Source organism: Euprymna scolopes, chromosome 30, assembly GCF_053919585.1.
Source record: "Euprymna scolopes isolate OS-2025 chromosome 30, ASM5391958v1, whole genome shotgun sequence".
Classification (NCBI taxonomy): domain Eukaryota; kingdom Metazoa; phylum Mollusca; class Cephalopoda; order Sepiida; family Sepiolidae; genus Euprymna; species Euprymna scolopes.
Genome location: NC_136511.1, coordinates 44,498,823 through 44,518,822, shown reverse-complemented (window position 1 = coordinate 44,518,822; position 20,000 = coordinate 44,498,823). Strand labels below are relative to the sequence as shown.

General features: G+C 34.5%; 1 protein-coding gene across 2 annotated transcripts in view; it reads right to left on the bottom strand.

The window, feature by feature from the left end:
- Nucleotides 1-2,297: 2,297 nt before the first annotated feature.
- LOC145254780 (uncharacterized) overlaps nucleotides 2,298-20,000 on the bottom strand; it is a 100,673-nt gene continuing 82,970 nt past the window's right edge. The window contains exons 1-2 of one of the 2 annotated variants that reach the window (XM_080113556.1): nucleotides 18,155-18,296; nucleotides 2,298-8,722 (exon numbers count right to left, since the gene is read on the bottom strand). In XM_080113556.1, coding sequence (XP_079969682.1) covers nucleotides 6,492-8,270 — 1,779 coding nt within the window. In that variant the 5' untranslated portion in view covers nucleotides 8,271-8,722; nucleotides 18,155-18,296 and the 3' untranslated portion in view covers nucleotides 2,298-6,491. Of the gene's footprint in view, nucleotides 8,723-18,154; nucleotides 18,297-20,000 lie in introns of those variants that run through there. The other variant, XM_080113555.1, reaches the window with a different exon arrangement.

The following is a 20,000-nucleotide window of genomic DNA, read 5'->3' as shown; positions in this document are numbered from 1 at the left end:
ACCCTCATAAATTACAACCCGATTGCTCATAGAGACGTAAAACTTGCCTTTTTTTTTCTCTTGGATCAAAACTGAAGTATATTATATATTATTTCCTCAGTCAGGAAAGAAGAAATCCTTATTAGGTGAGACAGTTTTTATTTTGTTCTCTTTTAAGGGAGCTAAATATCTCACCACATAAAAATCCTCCTTGTGTCTAACTTTGCCCTCGTTGGGAGGCTGGTAAATAGGGACGCAGTTGCAAAGAAGGTGCTAAAAATTAAGAGCGGACAAAAGTTATGTACAAGATATATATATATATATATGTGTGTGTGTGTGTGTGTGTGTGTGTGTGTGTGTGCGTGTGTGTGTGTGTGTATTTGATAATAAATAAATTCATTCCGGATCGTTCTGGAAAGAAAGCAACCTTTGTGAATTTTTATGCGAACTGACACAAATCTGCAAATAGCTCAAGCTCAATAGCTCATCGATTAAATAAGTTAGAGCCCTTATGTAATTGTAGATAAATAGATTTAACAAATATTTTTACATTAAATATTTAAATACGGCTGCAGTACATGCTTTTTGGACTATACATATGTTTCTGGGAATAAGTTTCCAGGAATGAAGCAGATCTACATTTAGCTGTAATTTCAAACTTTAATAAAATTATTCTCAGAACATATATATATATATATATATATATATATATATATATATATATACACACATATATTTATATATATATATATTTTTATAAATATATATTTATATATATATATATTTATATATGTATATGTATAAATATATATATTTATATATATATAAATATATATATATTTATACATATATATGTATAAATGTATATATATTTATATTTATATATATAAATATATATATATTTATATATATATATATATATATGTATAAATGTATATATATTTATATATATAAATATATCACAAAAAGGCACGCACAAATCGATCCTCCTTATACGATATTTAAATACTGTTTAAATCTGTTTTAAATATTTCTAATATATATTAATCTCGTAATACGCAGACATATATGTGGGTGTGTATACACATGTGTGAACAAATGCGTATATATGTATGTGTGTGTGTGTGCGTACGTGTGTGTGTAGATATGTGCGTGATTAAATCGTATACAAAAGAAAGGACAGCAACAAATATCGTCCTCAAATTAGAATTAGTCAAAGCTAAAAAAATAAACCAAAACAATTTTTTTTATTAAATAAAAATCTTTTTTGTTGTTTAAAAAAAAGCATTTGAAAATTTAAAAAAATAAAAAAATTTCCTTTGTTGATTCTTTTTTTTTTGTTGTTTTTTTTTATACAAAAGTACGACAAAATATTTTTTCCATTTTTTTTTTTTTTACTGAGTTTTTGTTTTTTGGCCGAGCTTTTTAATTAAGCCCAAATGGGATCAGTGTATCTAAAACTGTCAATGCAACGATACACATATAATATAATATATATATATATATATATATATATATATATATATATATATATATATATATATATACATATCACGACTTTAGCAATCGAGTTACTCGGACTTTTCAATCAGCTTTATATATCGAGCATATATAATCCAACAGAAAATTTTTTAATAAAGATAAGTAGACAAACTATTATATTAATTATAATCTCAAACTATATATATATATATATATATATATATATATATATATATATATATATATATATATATATATAGAGAGAGAGAGAGAGAGAGAGAGAGAGATTCAGAGTGTGAAAGATTATATAATAATTTCCGCAGCCAAACAACGTCGCAGTCCACAAGAGCAATGACAGTCAACGAACCGGAAATGCAAGACTAGAGTTTCGCCCTCATTTGGGCTTAGTTGGCAGAGTGCTTGCCTCGCATGCAAGAGGCGCGGATTTCGAACCCTAAGTTCGGATGTGTCTAACTGATGAGCCCAAATGAGGGCGAAACGAGCCTTGGACTTCCGGTTCGTTGACTATCATGGCTCTTGTAGGCTGCGACGTTGTTTGCCTGTGGAAATATATATATATATATATATATATATATATATATATATATATATATATATATGAAAATGTGTATGTGAGGACAATTCTCAACCTATACATTTGACTTAAAATTTGGTATCTAGGGTATTCAGACATGTCGAAACTTTTTAAGAGAAAGGGCTACTAAGAGGTCAAAGTTGAAAAATTGGTTCTTAGTGGTCATCGGATGTTTATATGTTTGTCAACTGTTTAACGAGGTGAGCTTTGAAATCACTTTTTAAAGAACGTGGAAAGTTGGTCTAATGGTTATCATACTTGACTTACTGTCATTAGATATATTTATATATATATATATAATCTACTCTTTCTCTCTCTCTCTCTCTCTCTCTCTCTCTCTCTCTATATATATATATATATATATATATATATTCGTTGGGTATAGGTTGAGAGTTGTCTTCACACATACATTCTCACTTTTATATATATCCTCACACACACACACACACACACGCGCGTGTACATGCTCATATATATATATATATATATATATATATATATATATATATATATATATATATATAAGTGAAAGTGTCTGTGTGTCTGTGTACATTTCCCTACGCAATAACTCAGGTAATGCTCAGGGAACAAAATTAAAAAATTGATACTTAGGATGATCATCATATTTTTTCACAAGGTTTGAAAACACTTTTTAAAGAACGTGGAAAGTTGGTCTAATGGTTATCATACTTGACTCACTGTCATTAGATTTTGTTTTCAATCTCAGCTTGAGTAGTTTTTTGACTTAAAAGAAGTGAACTGTTTAGAAAAAAACAATACTCATATGCGCATATCTCAGTTTCTTTCCGTCTCTTTTTTTGCTACATTTTATAAAGGAGTATAACGTTACGTTTAATACCGGGCAACGCCGGGTACATCTCCTAGTATATATATATATAAAAGCCAATGTTTATTCATGCGCCATACAAATTGATAAGTTAACAGTTGGCGCATTCAAATAATCTATGATATAAAAGGGAGTTGTCCGTGTGTGTGTGTATGTTTTTTTTATATCCAGCTAAAAGTTTTAAAAATCTACATAATAAGCAGCCTCTGAGTTGGTAAATTCTTTATAAGCATTGCCCTGGATGAATAATATCTAGAATTTAAAAAAAAAATTATGCAATTTTTGGAAGTCAACTAGGCCAAGTATCGTCAGAGGCGTTTTTTTTTTTTTTTTTTTCAATGTACTGATCTGGAAATAAAATATCGTTTCATTACTTACTGTATCTATTAAATAACAGAGGTGTGTGTCCAGCTAAAAGGGGATTGCTAGGCAGATGAGAAAAAGGGGGTTGGGAAGAGAAATATAGAGAGACGAGTAGAGAGAGGCAAAAAGAAGTTTTAATAAGAATAGATTACACTATTGCCCCAGGCAGCCGTTTTAGTTTACAATAATACACATTCAGACCAAATGAAATTAAATAATTATATAAAATATGGCGTTTCGATTGTTTCGAAGTATTTTATTCTACACATCGTAGAGATTATTTGAGTTGAATTAGTTTACGCCATTTTCAATAATTTCCGCGTCTATGAAAGTATATTTTTTATTATAAGTAGAAATATTAAGAGCATTAATATTTTTGAGCGCAACATCTCAAGAATGGTCTATGTAAAACTTGGTAGTATTTTGCAGAGAATTTCTAAAAGTTACCAACAGAAAACACACGCTCGATTATAATATGAATTAAATTTATAAAAGAAATATTCATAAACCCGAGTAACATCGATGAACTAGAGTCACAGTCGACTATATATATATATATATATATATATATATATATATATATATATATATATATATATATATATATATATATATAATGTGTGTGTGTGTGTGTGTGTAGTGGGTGAAAATATGTTCCATACATAACAAAACTGTTGTACCAACTTACATATTTTTAATTGATTGCGAAGGTCCTTATAAAATATTTCTGATTTTTGTACAATAATATATTACTCATTTTCGGAATCTACTTTGTACCAATTTCGAAATTGTTAGTTATGTATAGAATACTTTTTGAACCCACTATTATATATATATATATATATATATATATATATATATATATATATATATATATATATATATATGATAAAAACGTCCGAATAAAATTCACAAAAGCAAAAAGCAACAATTACACAAACATTACCCATATAATTGAGGAGAAAAACAATTGGAAAAATACTGTATTGCACTATAAAAATTAATGGTATTTGTCTTGTGTAAATATGTTTATATATATATATATATATATATATATATATATAATATTAAAAAATTCGTTATCTATTATAACATCTTAATAACATCAAAACTATTTCTAATAATAACAAAACTTGAACAATTTATCAATAAAATTAATGCCATTCAATCGAATATCCCATATTTGACACAAATGTCGACACAAAAGACTCACAAATGATCGGATCACATTTCCTAACATTTTTAGCGTTATTCTCAAACTTTCTTCTTCTTCTGCTTCTGCTTCTTCTTCTTCTTCTTCTTCTTCTTCTTTTTCTTCTTCTTCTTCGATAAATGACTTTAATTGCTCAATGTTTTGTAGGTTTACTGCTGAAAATCTCATTTTTTAAAGAAACTCCACAAGACAAAACCAGGAGGCGCCACATGTTATAAGAAAATCTATTCTAACACGCTAGTTTGTTGTATATATCAAGATGGCGCTAAAGCTAAAACAAGATGACATAGTACAATATGGCGTAAACATTTAATGGCATATAACAAGATGGCTTGATAAAGATGCTGTAATAAAGCAGTAATACAGCTTTTTGTTTTTTTCTTTCTTTCTTATGTATAAGTTATTTAGTACCACAAAATACAGTTTTGATGTTATTAAAATTATAAAATAGCTTAGGACTTTTGTAGATTGTGTGTGCATATATATATATATATATATATATATATATATATATATATATATATATATATATTAGTGATGGGACGATTCCAAACTTCTTCTCGATTCCCATGCAATTACCGATTCTTTACTAAATTCCCGATTCCGATTCTTTATAAATCTCTAAAAATTAACTATGGAGTTCATAATTACCGTAAAAACATATGTTAAACGTGCAGATATTTTCTCAAACGTAAAAATACTCGAGTGGGTGGGGGTGATTTATCGATTATAGTTTTACAAGTATTTTAAAATTAATTAATATTCAGTACGTTATAATTGCTACTAGCAGTAAAAAAAATATATTATTGCAACAAAACCAAATAAAAATTGTTTTTGGAATCGGAAATAGGCACAAATTATTCCGATTCCCATATCCTCCGAACTTCCGATTTTGTCGATTTCCGATTAATCGTCCCAACACTAATATATATATATATATATATATATATATATATATATATATATATATATAATTTTATTTTATCTGTGTTTCTGTGAGAGAAGGAGAGATATAGAGGAAATGTTACAAATGGCTGACAAAATATTTAGAGTTAATTCATTGCCGCGTGCATGCGCAATGAATGAACGCCCGTTTGTCTGATCCTTCAGTCAAGGTTTGAAGAAAGAAAAAAAAAATAGTTCGCAAAAGTTTCTTTTCTTCTACACGTAATTTCTTTGGAGGAATGAGGGTAAAATTTTTACCAGCAGCAATTATAAAAACAAAATACCGGAAGTAGTATTTTTTTCCAAAAACCGGAAGTGTCTTGGAAACCATATTTCCAGATTTAAGAGAATTTAAACGTAAAAATTTCAAAATGTTCACAATAAAATAAAAAATCAGTTCATGAACACACTATATTATAATATATATATTTTTCTTTTTTTAATGTTTTTTTACATATATATATATATATATATATATATATATATATATATATATATAAATATCTTTCTTATTAAAATAATATTAAAAAATCAATAAATACCTCCAGCTATTTATAGATATATATAAAGAGAATAAAACATAAAAAGTATTAATTATATATTTAAAATTTGTCTTTTCTTATGTATTCAATATATATATATATGTATATATATATATATATATATATATATATATATATATATATATATATATATATATATATAATGGTGATTGAATAGTTCGTAATCGTCGGTAGAACAAAGGAAACCGGTACGGATTGGAAAAGCGTCTAAAGAAAATCTCAAAACGAGTCAGTAGAATGAAGAGAGAGACAGATCTTTGTATTCATGGTCTCGCTTGAAGGTTATCGAAGAACACTTCATTTTCTTGAAGAGAAAAAAACATTTTTTTTTTTGTTTTCTTTCATTTTTTTTTAAATACAAAATGGCGTTCATTACAAAAGAAAGCAGATATCTAAAGTTTATTAGTTTGCAGGTAATTAGCGTTCTTCTTTTCAGAGTACTGTCCCAGTCCGTAGGTTCTTTTGCTGTTTGTTGTTGTTGTTGTTGTTGTTGTCAATAAGTTGTTAATTGGCCACAAGCAAGTGATGGAATTGGTTGTTGTAAGCAGAGGTTCCCAAATTGCTAAGCGTGTCAATAAACGACTTCTGGCTATCTGGTTGAATGTTGTTGGGGTTCGACATGCTGTTGGGCAGAAAATCGGTAAGAGTTAGATTTGTAGGGGCTGTTGCTGATGGCACGGGACCAGAAGCGTTGTAGGGACTGGCCGGGCCTTGGTTAGACTGGTAGAATTCTCGAAGGGTCATACCAGTTGAGGAAGGGGACGGTAGGGGTGCCTGATGATGCTGCTGTTGGACTTGGGATTGCGGTGAAGGGATTTGCGGCGGGGCTTGCAGAAAAGACTGAGATAGTTGCTGTGGGGATTGTGAATGATTCTGCGGGGGAAGAAGCGACGAGTTACCCCCAAGGATTGGTTTTTGACCATTCATAGTCGAGATGTATCTGTGGTGGGTGTGTTGTTGATGATGGTGAGGGTCGAAGAGAAATTCAAGACGAGGGTCTCTTGGTGACAGAGATCTTGGACGGGCACATGCTGCAGAGGGCGATGGAATTGTGTTTACAACAGTTGTCGGATGGCCGAAACCAACACCGACCCGCATTGTCGGGTTGCCAACGTTTTGTGGCACCCCTACTGCAGATACGGGAACTGCATTACCGGCTCCAATCAAACTCCCTCCTGTTGGGGTCACCGGGGATGACTGAAGCGAAGAACCAGCGGCCCTCTGCCGAAAATAATTTCTGAACTCAATCGGTGATAACCGGGTCGGGCGTTTAACTTGGCTCTTCAGCTTCGTCGAACCAAATTTGGTCTGTGCGAACGTCGAAGCGGTAAATTGCGGTGAGGTATGACTCGGCTTGTTTAGGAATGAGTTTGATTGGGTTACCCCTCCAGGGGCTGTCGGCACAGACCCCGTCGTCGAAGAAGTAGCAGCGTTCGATGCGTTTACTGCGGAGGATGGGAGAGTGGGGGACGTTGCTAACGCTCCTGGTGTTGCCGTAGCACTCACTACGTTGTTGTTGTTGTTGCCACTGCTTGTAACAACGCAAGTCGGAGTGAGAAGCGTTGAAGAGGGCCCAGCACCTGTTGTGGGTACCGGAACAGCTACCACCGTGTTGATGATGCCCGAAAGCTGGGCAGAGGAAGAAGAGGTGGTGCTATTGGAAGAAGCTGCAGTCACGTGATTGTGGTTTTGGTTTCCGGCGGGAATAGAAGTCGTGCTGGGTACTGTTGATGATGAATTGAAGAGGGCGCTGGACGGTGAGGTGGTGTTGCTCCATCCAGCCGGAGAGGTCGGAGTGGAAGGCGAGAGGCTGAGGCTGCTGAGCGATGATGACAGTGAATCGATCGGCTTGAAACACTGCGCTTCGGGGTTAAAGCTTTTGCTCACGGCCTGAACCTCACGGTCGATATTGTCCACGGCATCGTCGTCCCTTTTGTCGCTGTAGAGGATCTTGATCTGGCCTTTCTCGGCGATGCGGTAAGATACCTCGGACGGATCGATCCACAACGTCAGATCGGCTGGCAGATAGGTTTTGATTTCACTGATGTCCAGCCCGCTTTCAATTGCAGCATTTTCAATGTCTGAATCGATTTTCTCCCCGTTTACCCGGATGCATCTGTAAGCCGATCCTTTTGTAGGTTTATCCGGGTACCAATGGCCGTTAAACTTGACTTTCATTCGTCTCTCAAGCTCATGGGCAAACATATCCACCCGTCTTCGGGGTAGTTTATTATAAAGGTAGGAGATGACAAAATTGAGGGCAACTGATAATTCTACATGCATTATGCGGGTCGTTAATTAATTACGATGTAATAATAATAATTAATAATAATTAATAATAATTAATAACGTATTTCCTTCGAACGACGGGTTTTTAGTGAAACACGAAACAACGTGCTAATAATGATCGTTGCTTTTATGTTTTAAGAAGTCACGATTTTGGAGGGGGTGGGAATCTCAAAATATATATATATATTCTGTTTTTTTTTTATTTGTTTATTTATTTATTTTTTGTAAGTAGATTTTGGTCCCAGAAGAGTTGTCCCTTATTATTATTATTTTTTTTACTTCTCTTCGGTAATATAGTTTTATTTATTTAATTTTTTTTTTTTTTTTATATATTTCTTTATTTTTAATGATGCGAACGGCAAAGTGATTTGTTCGTCCCGCTGTCTCAGGAATTTTCACTCCTTCCCAATTAATCGTCTTTGGTGGAAGTTTAGCATTCAAGAAATCTGTTAAAAAAAGAAAGAAAGAAAGAGAAATAAATAACAGATATATAATACAAAATAAGCAAATAATGCCTAAATAAATAAATAAAAAAACAAGCGCGTATATCTATCTATCAATAAAAGTGAAACTGTCTTTGTGTGTACCTGTCTGTCTGTCTGTCCGTCCGTCTGTCTGTCTGTGTACAGTTCCCTACCAAATAACTCTGTCAATTTTCTGTCTACAGACTCGAGATTTGAGATAAGGGGTATTGAGATTTGGGAAAATCTTTATAATTGGTTTTCGGTCAGAAATTTGGCTGTTAAGGGGTCAAAGTTCAATGATTTGACCTTAGAGAACTCTACCAAACTTCTCCGTCAATTTTGGGTATAAACACTTGAAAGTTTAGATGTAGGTTACTTGGACATGGCTCAAACTTTATAATTTGATTTCCAAAACAATAAAGGTTAATGGGTCATAATAGGGGTCAAAGTTTTAAAAAAATTGACCGCTACGGTCTCTACCAAATTACTTAGCCAATTTTGGGTCTAAACATTTTAAATTTTACATAAAATGTATATAGACATAGGGCAAGCTTTTAAATCGGGTTTTGGCCAAATATTTGGTTGCCAAGGGGTCAAAGTTAAAAAGATTTGACCTTTGCACTCTCTAGCAAACTATTCAGCCAATTTGGGGTCTAAACATTTGAAATTTTACATAAAGGGTAACCAGACATGCAACAAGCTTTTTAATCAGTTTGTGGACGAAAATTTGGTTGCCAAGAGGTAAAACTCTACCAAACTCCTCCGCCAATTTTGGGTCTAAACACTTGAAATTTTAGATGTAGGTTACCTGGACACGAGTCAATATATATATATATATATATATATATATATATATATATATATATGCACATAAACTTATGGACAGTACATAGGGCCGAGCAAAGCTGGGATGAACTGCTAGTATATATATATATATATATATATATATATATATATATATATATATATGGCGTGTGTGTGTAACTTTAGATTGTCATTCTACATTTACAACTGCTGACTAATGTGTATAATTACAGAGGGAACAAAATTTCCCACTCAACCTACTATTTGTTTATATTCCCGTTTCTTTCTTGTCATCATATGCATAATTGTGGTGTGGCAGGGGGGTTGTTGGGGGAAAAGTTATTGGGATAAATTGAGGTGGAGGTGCTGACAATAGCAACTGTTTTCCTCGTTGCCGAACAAACAAACAAACAAACAAAAAACAAATCAGTAAAAAATGTCAGATGTAAACAAGATTCCTCCACGCCAAGGTTCCCCTCCCCAACTCGCTTAACCATGTTTTGCGTTGTTGTTTTTTTTATATTCGAAAAGGAAAATACCACCGCCCCATAGCCTATGTATAGGAGGGGGGGCAAAAACCACTGTGAAACAAAAAATAAACAAAATAAACAAATAAACAACGTTACTAAGGAGCTGCTAGAAGCATTTTATCCTGCTTTGACAAGAGTTCAAAATAGACTTCGTAGCCTAATAAGGGATGTCCTTTTCTCTTTCCGGCAACATCTTTTCTACAGAAGAGACGTTGCGAGTCTGTCTCTGTTGTATCGCTATTTTTATGGCAAGTGCTCGTCTGTGCTCCTATCTATGCGCCCTCCCCCTTGCCAAATGTTCACGATAAACCACTATTAACAATTTCCCCCACTCTTTATCTGTGACTAAATCTAAATGTAGATTCCATGAACACAGTTTCTTTCTTAACTAGGGGAACTCTCTTCCGTTTGCCTACTTTCCAGCTGACTACAACATGGTCGTCTTCAAGTCCAACGTAAACAAGTTCTTGACGAGCCTACCATTAAGTAATCCAATTTACCAAATTTCCACTACTAACGATTACTACGGTATTGCCCCATTGATTACTGTACACTCATTAACACTTATCCTTGTGTGTCCTCCAGTGGCGATTCCTTTATTAACCCCCCCCCCAAAAAAAAACCCCAGAACATTCAGCTAAGAGAATGGTTCGCGGCACCTTCAGTACACGTTAACTTCTCTCGCATCATCATGCGCTAGATTAACATAATTCTCGTCTTTCGCTCCACTTTCTTTTTCCCACACTTAGATCCCACTTTCGCCCCTCTTTCTTTTTCTCACACTTAGATCCCACTCCCACTTAGAGATTAACCTGATTATTTTTTTAGTAAAACTGAAAAACAGTGGGCGGCCTAATATTTAGAAAGGGTTGGAAAGTCCTTACTAACCAATTTTTGTATTTTCTTGTTTATCCCCCTTCCCTCGCCAATGAAATAACATTACTGTAAAGAATCCAATAAAACTTTTTCAAATTTGGGTTTATCTTAAGTAGGAAAGCCCTGGAGTGAATATGGTATTTTGGTGACTGGGATATTTCTAGTTAAGAAGAAGATACACAATTTTAAGTATTTGAGATTGAGAATGACCAACGACGCCCACTATCCCCACGCTTTTAAATGGCCCTTTGACTAATTTGTTCATTATGTATTTTTATATTTTGTGCAAATAAATATTTCAAAGTGTAGTATCTGGTTTGACGCTACACCGCATCCTTTCTGTCCCTGATCAATGAAGGAGAATTCCTTCTCGACTGAGGCAATTTTAATTTTTTGTCTCAATCCAGAGCACCCCGTTTTTTAGGCAACTAAATTTCCCCACATCAAAACTGACCGTGCGTCCAATCCTATCCCCGTGAAGAGGCGAGTAAGAGTGCACGTATGATAATAGCGCCATGTATGACGTCATCATCATATGTGTGATGATGATGACGTCAAACTCGTGTAGGAACATTGTCATTGAATGACTTAAGCAATCCCTGGGCGTAAAGCTATTTTTAGGTGAGGCAAGTTTTTACATAGATCAAATACCATTCCTTGAGTATTAACCTTTCAACCCCCCAAAAAACTATCGATTAGAAACTTATATCTGTTACGTCATCGAATGAAGTTTAGGGGCCTTATATTTATTCTTGTTTTTACCTACTCACGGTTTCCACAAAGTTTCTCAGGTGTACTCTTCCGATGACGGGTATAACCGGAAGCAGCCAATCGCGAAACGTTAAACCGCAACGAGAAAATTATAATGATAAACGCAAAACATGGAAATACAGGTACTTATGCATTTTTGGTACCGCGGTATTTTTTAGATTGTTTTTCAGGTTAAATTCAAGTTTCATGATATTTTTTTAATTAAATTGTTAGGTGGAAGCACAGAATTACAAAACACCTTCCTTCTCCATGTTAAGAATGGCTTTCAAAATGATAACATTATTATTTCAGTGTGGTACCAAAAGTACATAAGTACCGAATTTATTACTATATATTTATACTAGCCTGGGTGCCCGGCGTTGCCCGGGTGTTTGAAGGTGTGGGTTGAACAACAACAACAAAAAAAAAAAGTGGTAGTAGGCAGACAAGGCTCAAACCTGTACTGCGAAGGAGAAAAATAACGTTAAAAAAAAGTGACGTCTTTGCCGTTGCGTCTATCGCCAAATCGGAGGTGGCAAAAGTTTAAATTAAGGACAGTCAATCGAAAAGAGGGTATGCCTTTCGAAAATATCGGCGAAAAAAAGCGACCCCTCCCTGTAGAAAAGTGCCCCGTTGAGGGTGAAGAAATTCTCGTGAAAATCCGTCACCTCTGCCGAAAGTTTTAGGCATACATACATACATACATACATACATACATAATACATACATACATACATACGTACATACATACATGATGATTGCAACGTCTTGTCAGACGAGTGCCACTCCCTCAGACATTTAAAATCCATGAGCCCAAATGCCTGAGGGAGTATCTATACAAATATGATGTTACAGAGTATTAGCTTTGTACGACAGCTAAGTCTCTCTCTCTCTGTTCAAAATGTTGAGATCCAGCAACAAGCAAGAGCAAGATAGCCAGCAACAAATTAAACTGCAGACCAGCTTAATGCGGGTAATGGTCTTCCGCTTTATGGTTTTTTAAATCAGAGATTTGCTTCTCCTAGAAAGGTTTCCTTCACCACGGCTTACGGGAGCCCTTTCCACCCCAATACACACACACACACACACACACACACACACACACACACACACACACACACACACACACACACAAATATACACGGTGCTAGTTGGCCGTTGACCCAGAAAAGAGTTCATTCGCCCTTTTCATACATACATACATACATACATACATACATGCATACAAGGGAGAGATGTTGGCTGAGAAGTTTTGACATTGACTGAAAACTTGGGTTTGTTAGATTAGATCCCAGTGCATTTTACAAAAACACTTTCAATGAAACCTACATTTGACCTTGGGAAAAAAGGTAAATAAAATAACACTCAAGATAAGAACAGTATAATGAGGCAATAAAAAATAAATAAGTAAACAAAATATTGTTGACAATAGTCGACGACCATTAGATTTGTTGAAGTGTTGTGCTCCATGATTTACAGGTAAACACTTTTATTTTAAATTAATATATATATTTTTCTACAAAGGAGTCGCCATTTATCAAGGGCCGGAGGGTCACTCGAGGATAAGGATTAATGAGTGTACAGTAGTCAATGTGAAAATGTAGTAATCGTCAGCAGTGGAAATTTGATAAATTGGAATACTTAAGGCTAGGCTCGTCAAAAACTTGTTTACGTTAGACTTGAAGACAATCAAATTGTAGTCAGCTGGAAAGTAGGCAAACGGAACAGAGTTCCACAGGCGTGCCGTTCTAAGAAAGAAGCTTTGTTCATGGAATCTACGTTTAGGTTTAGATACAGATAAAGAGTGGTGAAAATTATTGATAGTAGTTTCAGTTAGACGAGTGTCTTTCGTGAAAGTTAGGCCAGACGAGAACTATAGATTGAAGCCCAGACGAGAATTTGCCATGAAAACAACAATAAAGCAGACACAGGTTCGCAACATCTTCTCTGTGGGAAAGAAAAAATCCGATCTTAAAAATAGGTTTTCTCTCTTATAAGTAAAAAAGAATATTTACAGAGGCATATTTTACGCTACACCGACCAAGAGAGATTATAAAATTTTAGTAAATCATTTCTTCTTAAAAAAACAAAACAAAAAACAAACACAAAACCCCCCCAGATTTATTATAATCTGTAGATAGCTTGGTGGTAGAGCCTTTGATTTCAGATCGAATGAACTCCTGTTTAAGTCCGGGTATACCTTACTATTTTATTTTAATTTTTTCTTATTGATGAGTTCAATTTACGGTAAAAGAAGAGAAACTATTTAAAATCGCTGCAAATCATTTCTTCGTTTGCATATTTTAAAACTAAACATTAATCAGAAGTGACATTTTCAAGGCATTTATCGTCAACCCCAAATATCAGCTGACGTGATATTGTAAACAAACACAGACGGAATTTGATGAACGACACTATCATTAATATTTTGTATATATATATATATATATATATATATATATGTATATATATATATATGTATATATATATATATGTATATATATATATATATATATATATATATATATATATATATATATATATATATATATATATATATATATATATATATATTTCCGAATTAGTCTACTGGGCAAATTATTCCTCGTAATTCATAATATTCAATAGAGGATCGATTTTATAATAATTCATACGCAATCTGCATAAATTAAAAAATATCATCTTTAAGCGTATTGTACGACCACCAACGCTTGGCTGCCAGCTAGTATAAATATATATTTAAACAAATAAAGTCGGTTAAAGTTTCTTTTGGGGTGATCGGGCGTGGCGACAACAATCTTGGACTAATTTCAATCTGAATCAGCTGTTTTCATTTCAAGTAATGCCTGATAGTTGGTAATTTTTTTTTTATGTGGGCTTAGTTTCTCACCAGTTGTAACAGGCGAGCGGTGTCACGTGATTAAATGTGTAATGGCCGATATGCCTATAATACACATGCACTAATCTTCAAACGAAACGATTCTACTAAGTACGTTGGTGTAATTATATATTAAGAACTGTGTACTTTCTGATTTGCTTTACTCATCTGAATGTTGGACAATACAACGTCAGCACTTGAAGCAACTCGAGAGATTCCATCAGAAATGCCCCAGACGAGTTCTAAATATTAAATGGCAGTCTCTGACGCCTGACACGGATATTCTTGGGAAGGCTGGGTGTTTGAACATCGAAGCAATGGGGATGAGGGACCAGTTGCGCTGGGTAGGTCATGTTGTTCGAATGGAGGATGTGAGGCTGCATAAGCAGTTGTTTTATGACGAGATGAAGACTGGGAAACGTTCTCAGCATCGACCAAAGAAGCGCTTCAAGGATTGCAGAAAGGACGATCTTAAAGCTTTTAAGACTCCGGTTCAGAACTAGGAGACCCTGGCAGAACCCCGGCGTGAATGAAGGAGGCTAGATGGAGGGGATTCTGAATGTTTTGCGAGGAAAAAAATTACTTATGCTGAACTCAAGAGAAGCTTTCAGAAAGGGGAACGTGTCAGTTTTGCCCATTGAATTGAACAGCTGGAAATGTGAGGCTTGTAATCGCGTGCTTCTCTCAAAAGCAGCTTACATTAACCATAAAAAAAACAATATGCCACGAGCAAAGTGAGCTAAACAACAAAAAAAAAAAAACGGAGCTAGTTGGGAAACAAGTTTTAACGCACACCTTTGTCTGCCACATATGTGTGTAGCAGACTGTGCAAGTCTAATACTGGTCTGAAAAGTCATCTTCGGGCCCACGAACAGGGCTTTGGTGTCGCTGAGGATTGACCTGATAACTATGATGAGGTTGGTTGGGAGCATTAGGATGGCTAACGTCTGTAAAGACGATGCAGTTAGTACATTAAGAACAAAACAGGGAAAACTTACATCAAATCTGTTGCCAATGCCGCTGGAAAAAATGGTTGGCTCATTCTAACACGCCAGAAGTATTTCACTCTCGACGCAATTCTCTACCTGTCAAATACGTCCTAAAATGGAGTACTTTTGTCACATTTGAAGGGGAGCTGCCCAGAGAACGCTCTCCTGCATTGACAGGGTTAAAAACCAGTTTTGAATTCTAGTAGGTGTTGTTCTTTTTTCCTGTTTGGAACTTTCCCACAGAAGGGACGTTGTTAATCTTTGCTTTGTCGTTATTTTCATGTCCAGTACTCAACTGAGATTCAATATATAGCCCCCCCCGAAAAACATTTACAACAAACACTCGTCTAGCTACAACCACTCTCAACAATTTCCCCATCTCTCTATCTGTGCCTAAAAGTTAACAAATTCCATGGACAAATTTTCTTTCCTAGAACTGCCCGCCTGTGGAACTCTATACTGCGGGACTGCTTTCTTGTTGACTGAAACATGGTCGTTTTCAAGTCTGGTGTAAACAAGTTCTTGTTGTGCTGAGCTGTAAATAATCAAATTTTGGTGCTTACGAGCCTCGATTTCCACGAATTTACACGGGCTCGCTCGGCAGCTGACGTCAATAACCGGAAAAGGCCGATCATAATGTTAGGAATGAACGCGCTGCCGTTTTTTTTTTTATTATTAATACAGAGCTAAGCAAGCAAATTGGAAGAAATAAAAACTTAATTTTAATCGCGCAGGTTGAGGTTAATTTTGTGGTTAAATAAATGTTTTTTTTTTATTTATTATTGCAGCATTTTTAAAATTGTGGAACGCTCGGCCAGTTTTTTCCGTTTTTTTTTTTTTTTTTTTTTTACAAAGAAGTCACGACTTATCAAGGCCCGAAAGCCACTCAAAGACAAGGATTAATGAGTGCACGGTAGTCAATGAGAAAATGTCGTAGTAATCATTAGTAGTGGCAATTTGGTCAATTTCTCCCCAAGAATTGTTCACGTTGGACTTGAAGATGGCCATATCGTAGTCACGGTAATTGTGTAAAATTTGAACCAGACGTAACAAACTGGCTGCTCAGCTTTGCCCGGAACATGCCGGGTTTTGCCGAGCGTTGCCGATTATCAAAGCGTAACAATGCTACTTAAGAAAAATACTGAAGAAAAGATTTAAAAACAATAAAATTACCGGAAAAATAAATAAATAAATATAAACAAAATAAAAAAGAAACAACGACCTATTGTAACAATTTTTTTTTGTTTTGTTTTATAACTATTTTTTAAGTGAAAAGAAAAAAAACGATCTACTGTAACCATTTGTGTTTTTATTTTTATAACTATTTTTTAAGTGAAAAAAAGAAACAAGCTAGTTGTATTTTTCTCTTTGCAATCACTTTTTTTTGTCAAACAAAATTGAACAAAACTAGGTACTTGTGCAGAATGTGAACCAGCAACTATTGATCGGCGTCTTACATCAGATTACAATGAAACCTGAGGGCATGACGTCATGTTCAGAGCAAAACCGAGCAAACGGTGAGGTTTGCTTTTTTTGTTTATTTTTTTCTAATTCAATTTTCACCCCAAACAAGGCACAGTGCCACTTTGAAGCAGGGGGATACTATCAGGGACTTAATTAGCAGGGGCATTATGAAGGGAGATGAGTAGAAAGATGTTTGTTCACATTACACTTGAACTTCTGCATATCAGTACAGTTGGGAAAGCAGAATCCCGGAAGGGAGTTCCAAAGACCTGCAGTTCTGTGGAAGAAACTATTGGAGTAAAAGGCTTTCTTGCACCTAGGGATCTCTACTGTAAAGGGATGAGACTTACTAGCTTGTCGGGCAGTTACGTCGAGGAGGTAGTTACGTCTGTTTCAAATTCTGCAGAAATACCGTAGTCAGTTACAAAGCAGGAAAAAGAAAGAGAGTTCCATAGATGTGCAGTCCTAAGAAAGAAGCTTTGTTCATGGAATGTAAGTTTAGGTTTAGCCACAGATAAAGAGTGGGGGAATTATTGATAGTGGTTACAGATGAACGCGTGTTTTTCGTGAAAGTCAGATTGAAGCTCAGACGGTTATTTCGGTCAGCTATTTTGTGGAAATTTTGGGTCGTATTATGCATAAGTACCCAGATTTTACTCATTTTCCATTACTTCCAATTATTATGGTGTTGTCTCACCAACCATTTGACACCCGTAAACACTTAACCTCAAATGGCTTTCAAAGCCTTCATAAAGGTGACTCCCATATAAAAAATATAGCAATAATTACCAACGTGAGTAAAAAATAATATAGCAATTCAACCTCAAAATCGGAACACATGCAACATGAATTTTCTGACGTCATCCATTTTGCTGAAAAGCGGTACTAGTGCACTTATTGATCCGTGCTAAAATAATAACGTTATTATTTTAAAAGCCATTCTTAACATGGGGAGGGGAGGGTGTTTTGTACATATTCTATACTTTAACCTTACAATTGAATAAAAAAAAACATATCATAAAACTTTAATTAAACTTGGAAATACGATTTAAAAAAAATAGCGCGGATCAGTAAGTGCACTAGCACCTGAAAAGCATTTGGAATTTCCAAATATTTTACTTACGATAATGTCTTGCAAATATCCATTCGTAAATCAATACTGTATTCTGAATTTAGTAAGCTTCGTTTATATATGTTTACGTGAAAATGGATGACGTCATAAAAGATAAATGGAAGCTTTATGATGTCATAATAATGAGTCTTTTTATATTATCATTGTTTTTAAATAGTAGTATACCATGGGCATGCTTGTAGTATACCATGCGCATGCTTGTTTCTAGCTTTCAGCCATCATCAGCATGTGTTAGGATCGAACTCATAAAACCAGCATTCACAGCCAGATGTCATACCGCTGAGCTACGATGGCTAACTACTTTAATGTACGGGTTTTAATCACGCTTAAATTTAAGATTTGTTGTTGTTTTTAGCGTTTACAAATTATTATATTGAAAAATTATTATTTTTATTTTGCCATCTTTTTTTACATGTGTTCGTGGTGTATACAGACAGAGTTATGTAAATTTTAAATAATACTTTAATAACTAATTAAAAAATGAGATAAAAATGGGGAAAACAAATAAAAATTAATAAAATTTCCTTTTTCGAAATTAATGGTACACGTATCAGGAAGTTTCATAGGATGTCCTGATGGCTTGGCAAGCCGAGAGCAGGCTCAAGATATTTCCGGATATAGTGACGATGGAGAAACGCTCATAAGAACTATGTGGCGTGTTATTGACGATAATTTGTCCAATGGATACCGGTGCAGATTATGAGACAGTGTTCAATTCAATTTCACGTCAACATATTAATAAATTTTAATTTTCTTTTGATAAAATTTTATTCGATATGAAACGATTATAAAAAAAAATCATTATTTCGATTATTTGGACGTTATTTCTATCTTGAGAGTTATTTTCACAATGTTTCGGTAAATGAAACCTCCGACCTTCTTCAGGTGTAACTTATTGAACTCGGGAATTTTGCAGCACAACTCAAGAATCTTTCAGCGAACTCGGGAATCTTTTAGTCGAACTTGGGAATCTTTCAGCTGAACGCGGGAAACTTTCAGCCGAACTCTGAAGTATTTCAGTTGAATCTGGGAATCTTTCACTGAACTCAGGAATCTTTCAGCCGAACTCGGGAATCTACTCAAAATTTCGAACGAGACCCTTTATTTAATTCAATGAGGTAGCATGCTCTCGTTCAGTCAGCCATAACGAGTAGAAGTCCTAAGTCATTTGCACTTGTATTTTGAGTATCGCCCTCACTAAAGATTGAACCATCCCAGAAGAGTGTAACTTAAAACTGAATTGTTTTTATCTACTAAGCCACGGGTCATTGCTGACAAAATAGGAACTTGCAACATTATAAACAAAAGAGGATATTATCAGGGGTAGTAATATTATATATCCGTATCTGGAGAGAGAGAGGGAGATAGAGATAGATAGATAGATAGAAAGAGAGATGAGAGATGCGATAAGGATCAGACAAACAATTGAACTTATATATTAGTGGAAGAGAGAGAGAGAGAGAGAGAGAGAGAGAGAGAGAGAGAGAGAGAGAGCAAAAAATAAAATAAACTTAAACAAAATTCATCCCAAAGTGGTAAAACTAAAGCTGGCCTGCCAGGACACTATATATGCAAACATGGGCGAATTTGGGCATATTTTATTGGTTTGAAAATAAAGGTTCTATTTACCAACTGTCATAAAATTTTATCCATAGAATAATATAATCTTCAAAAAGCCTGCAAATTTTCATTTAGTTTAGTCCCATAGAACCAAAGATATGCGCATTTCAATATGTTTCCGAGTATATATATATATATATATATATATGTGTGTGTGTTTAATTTTGTTTCCGAGTATATATATATATATATATATATATATATATATATATATATA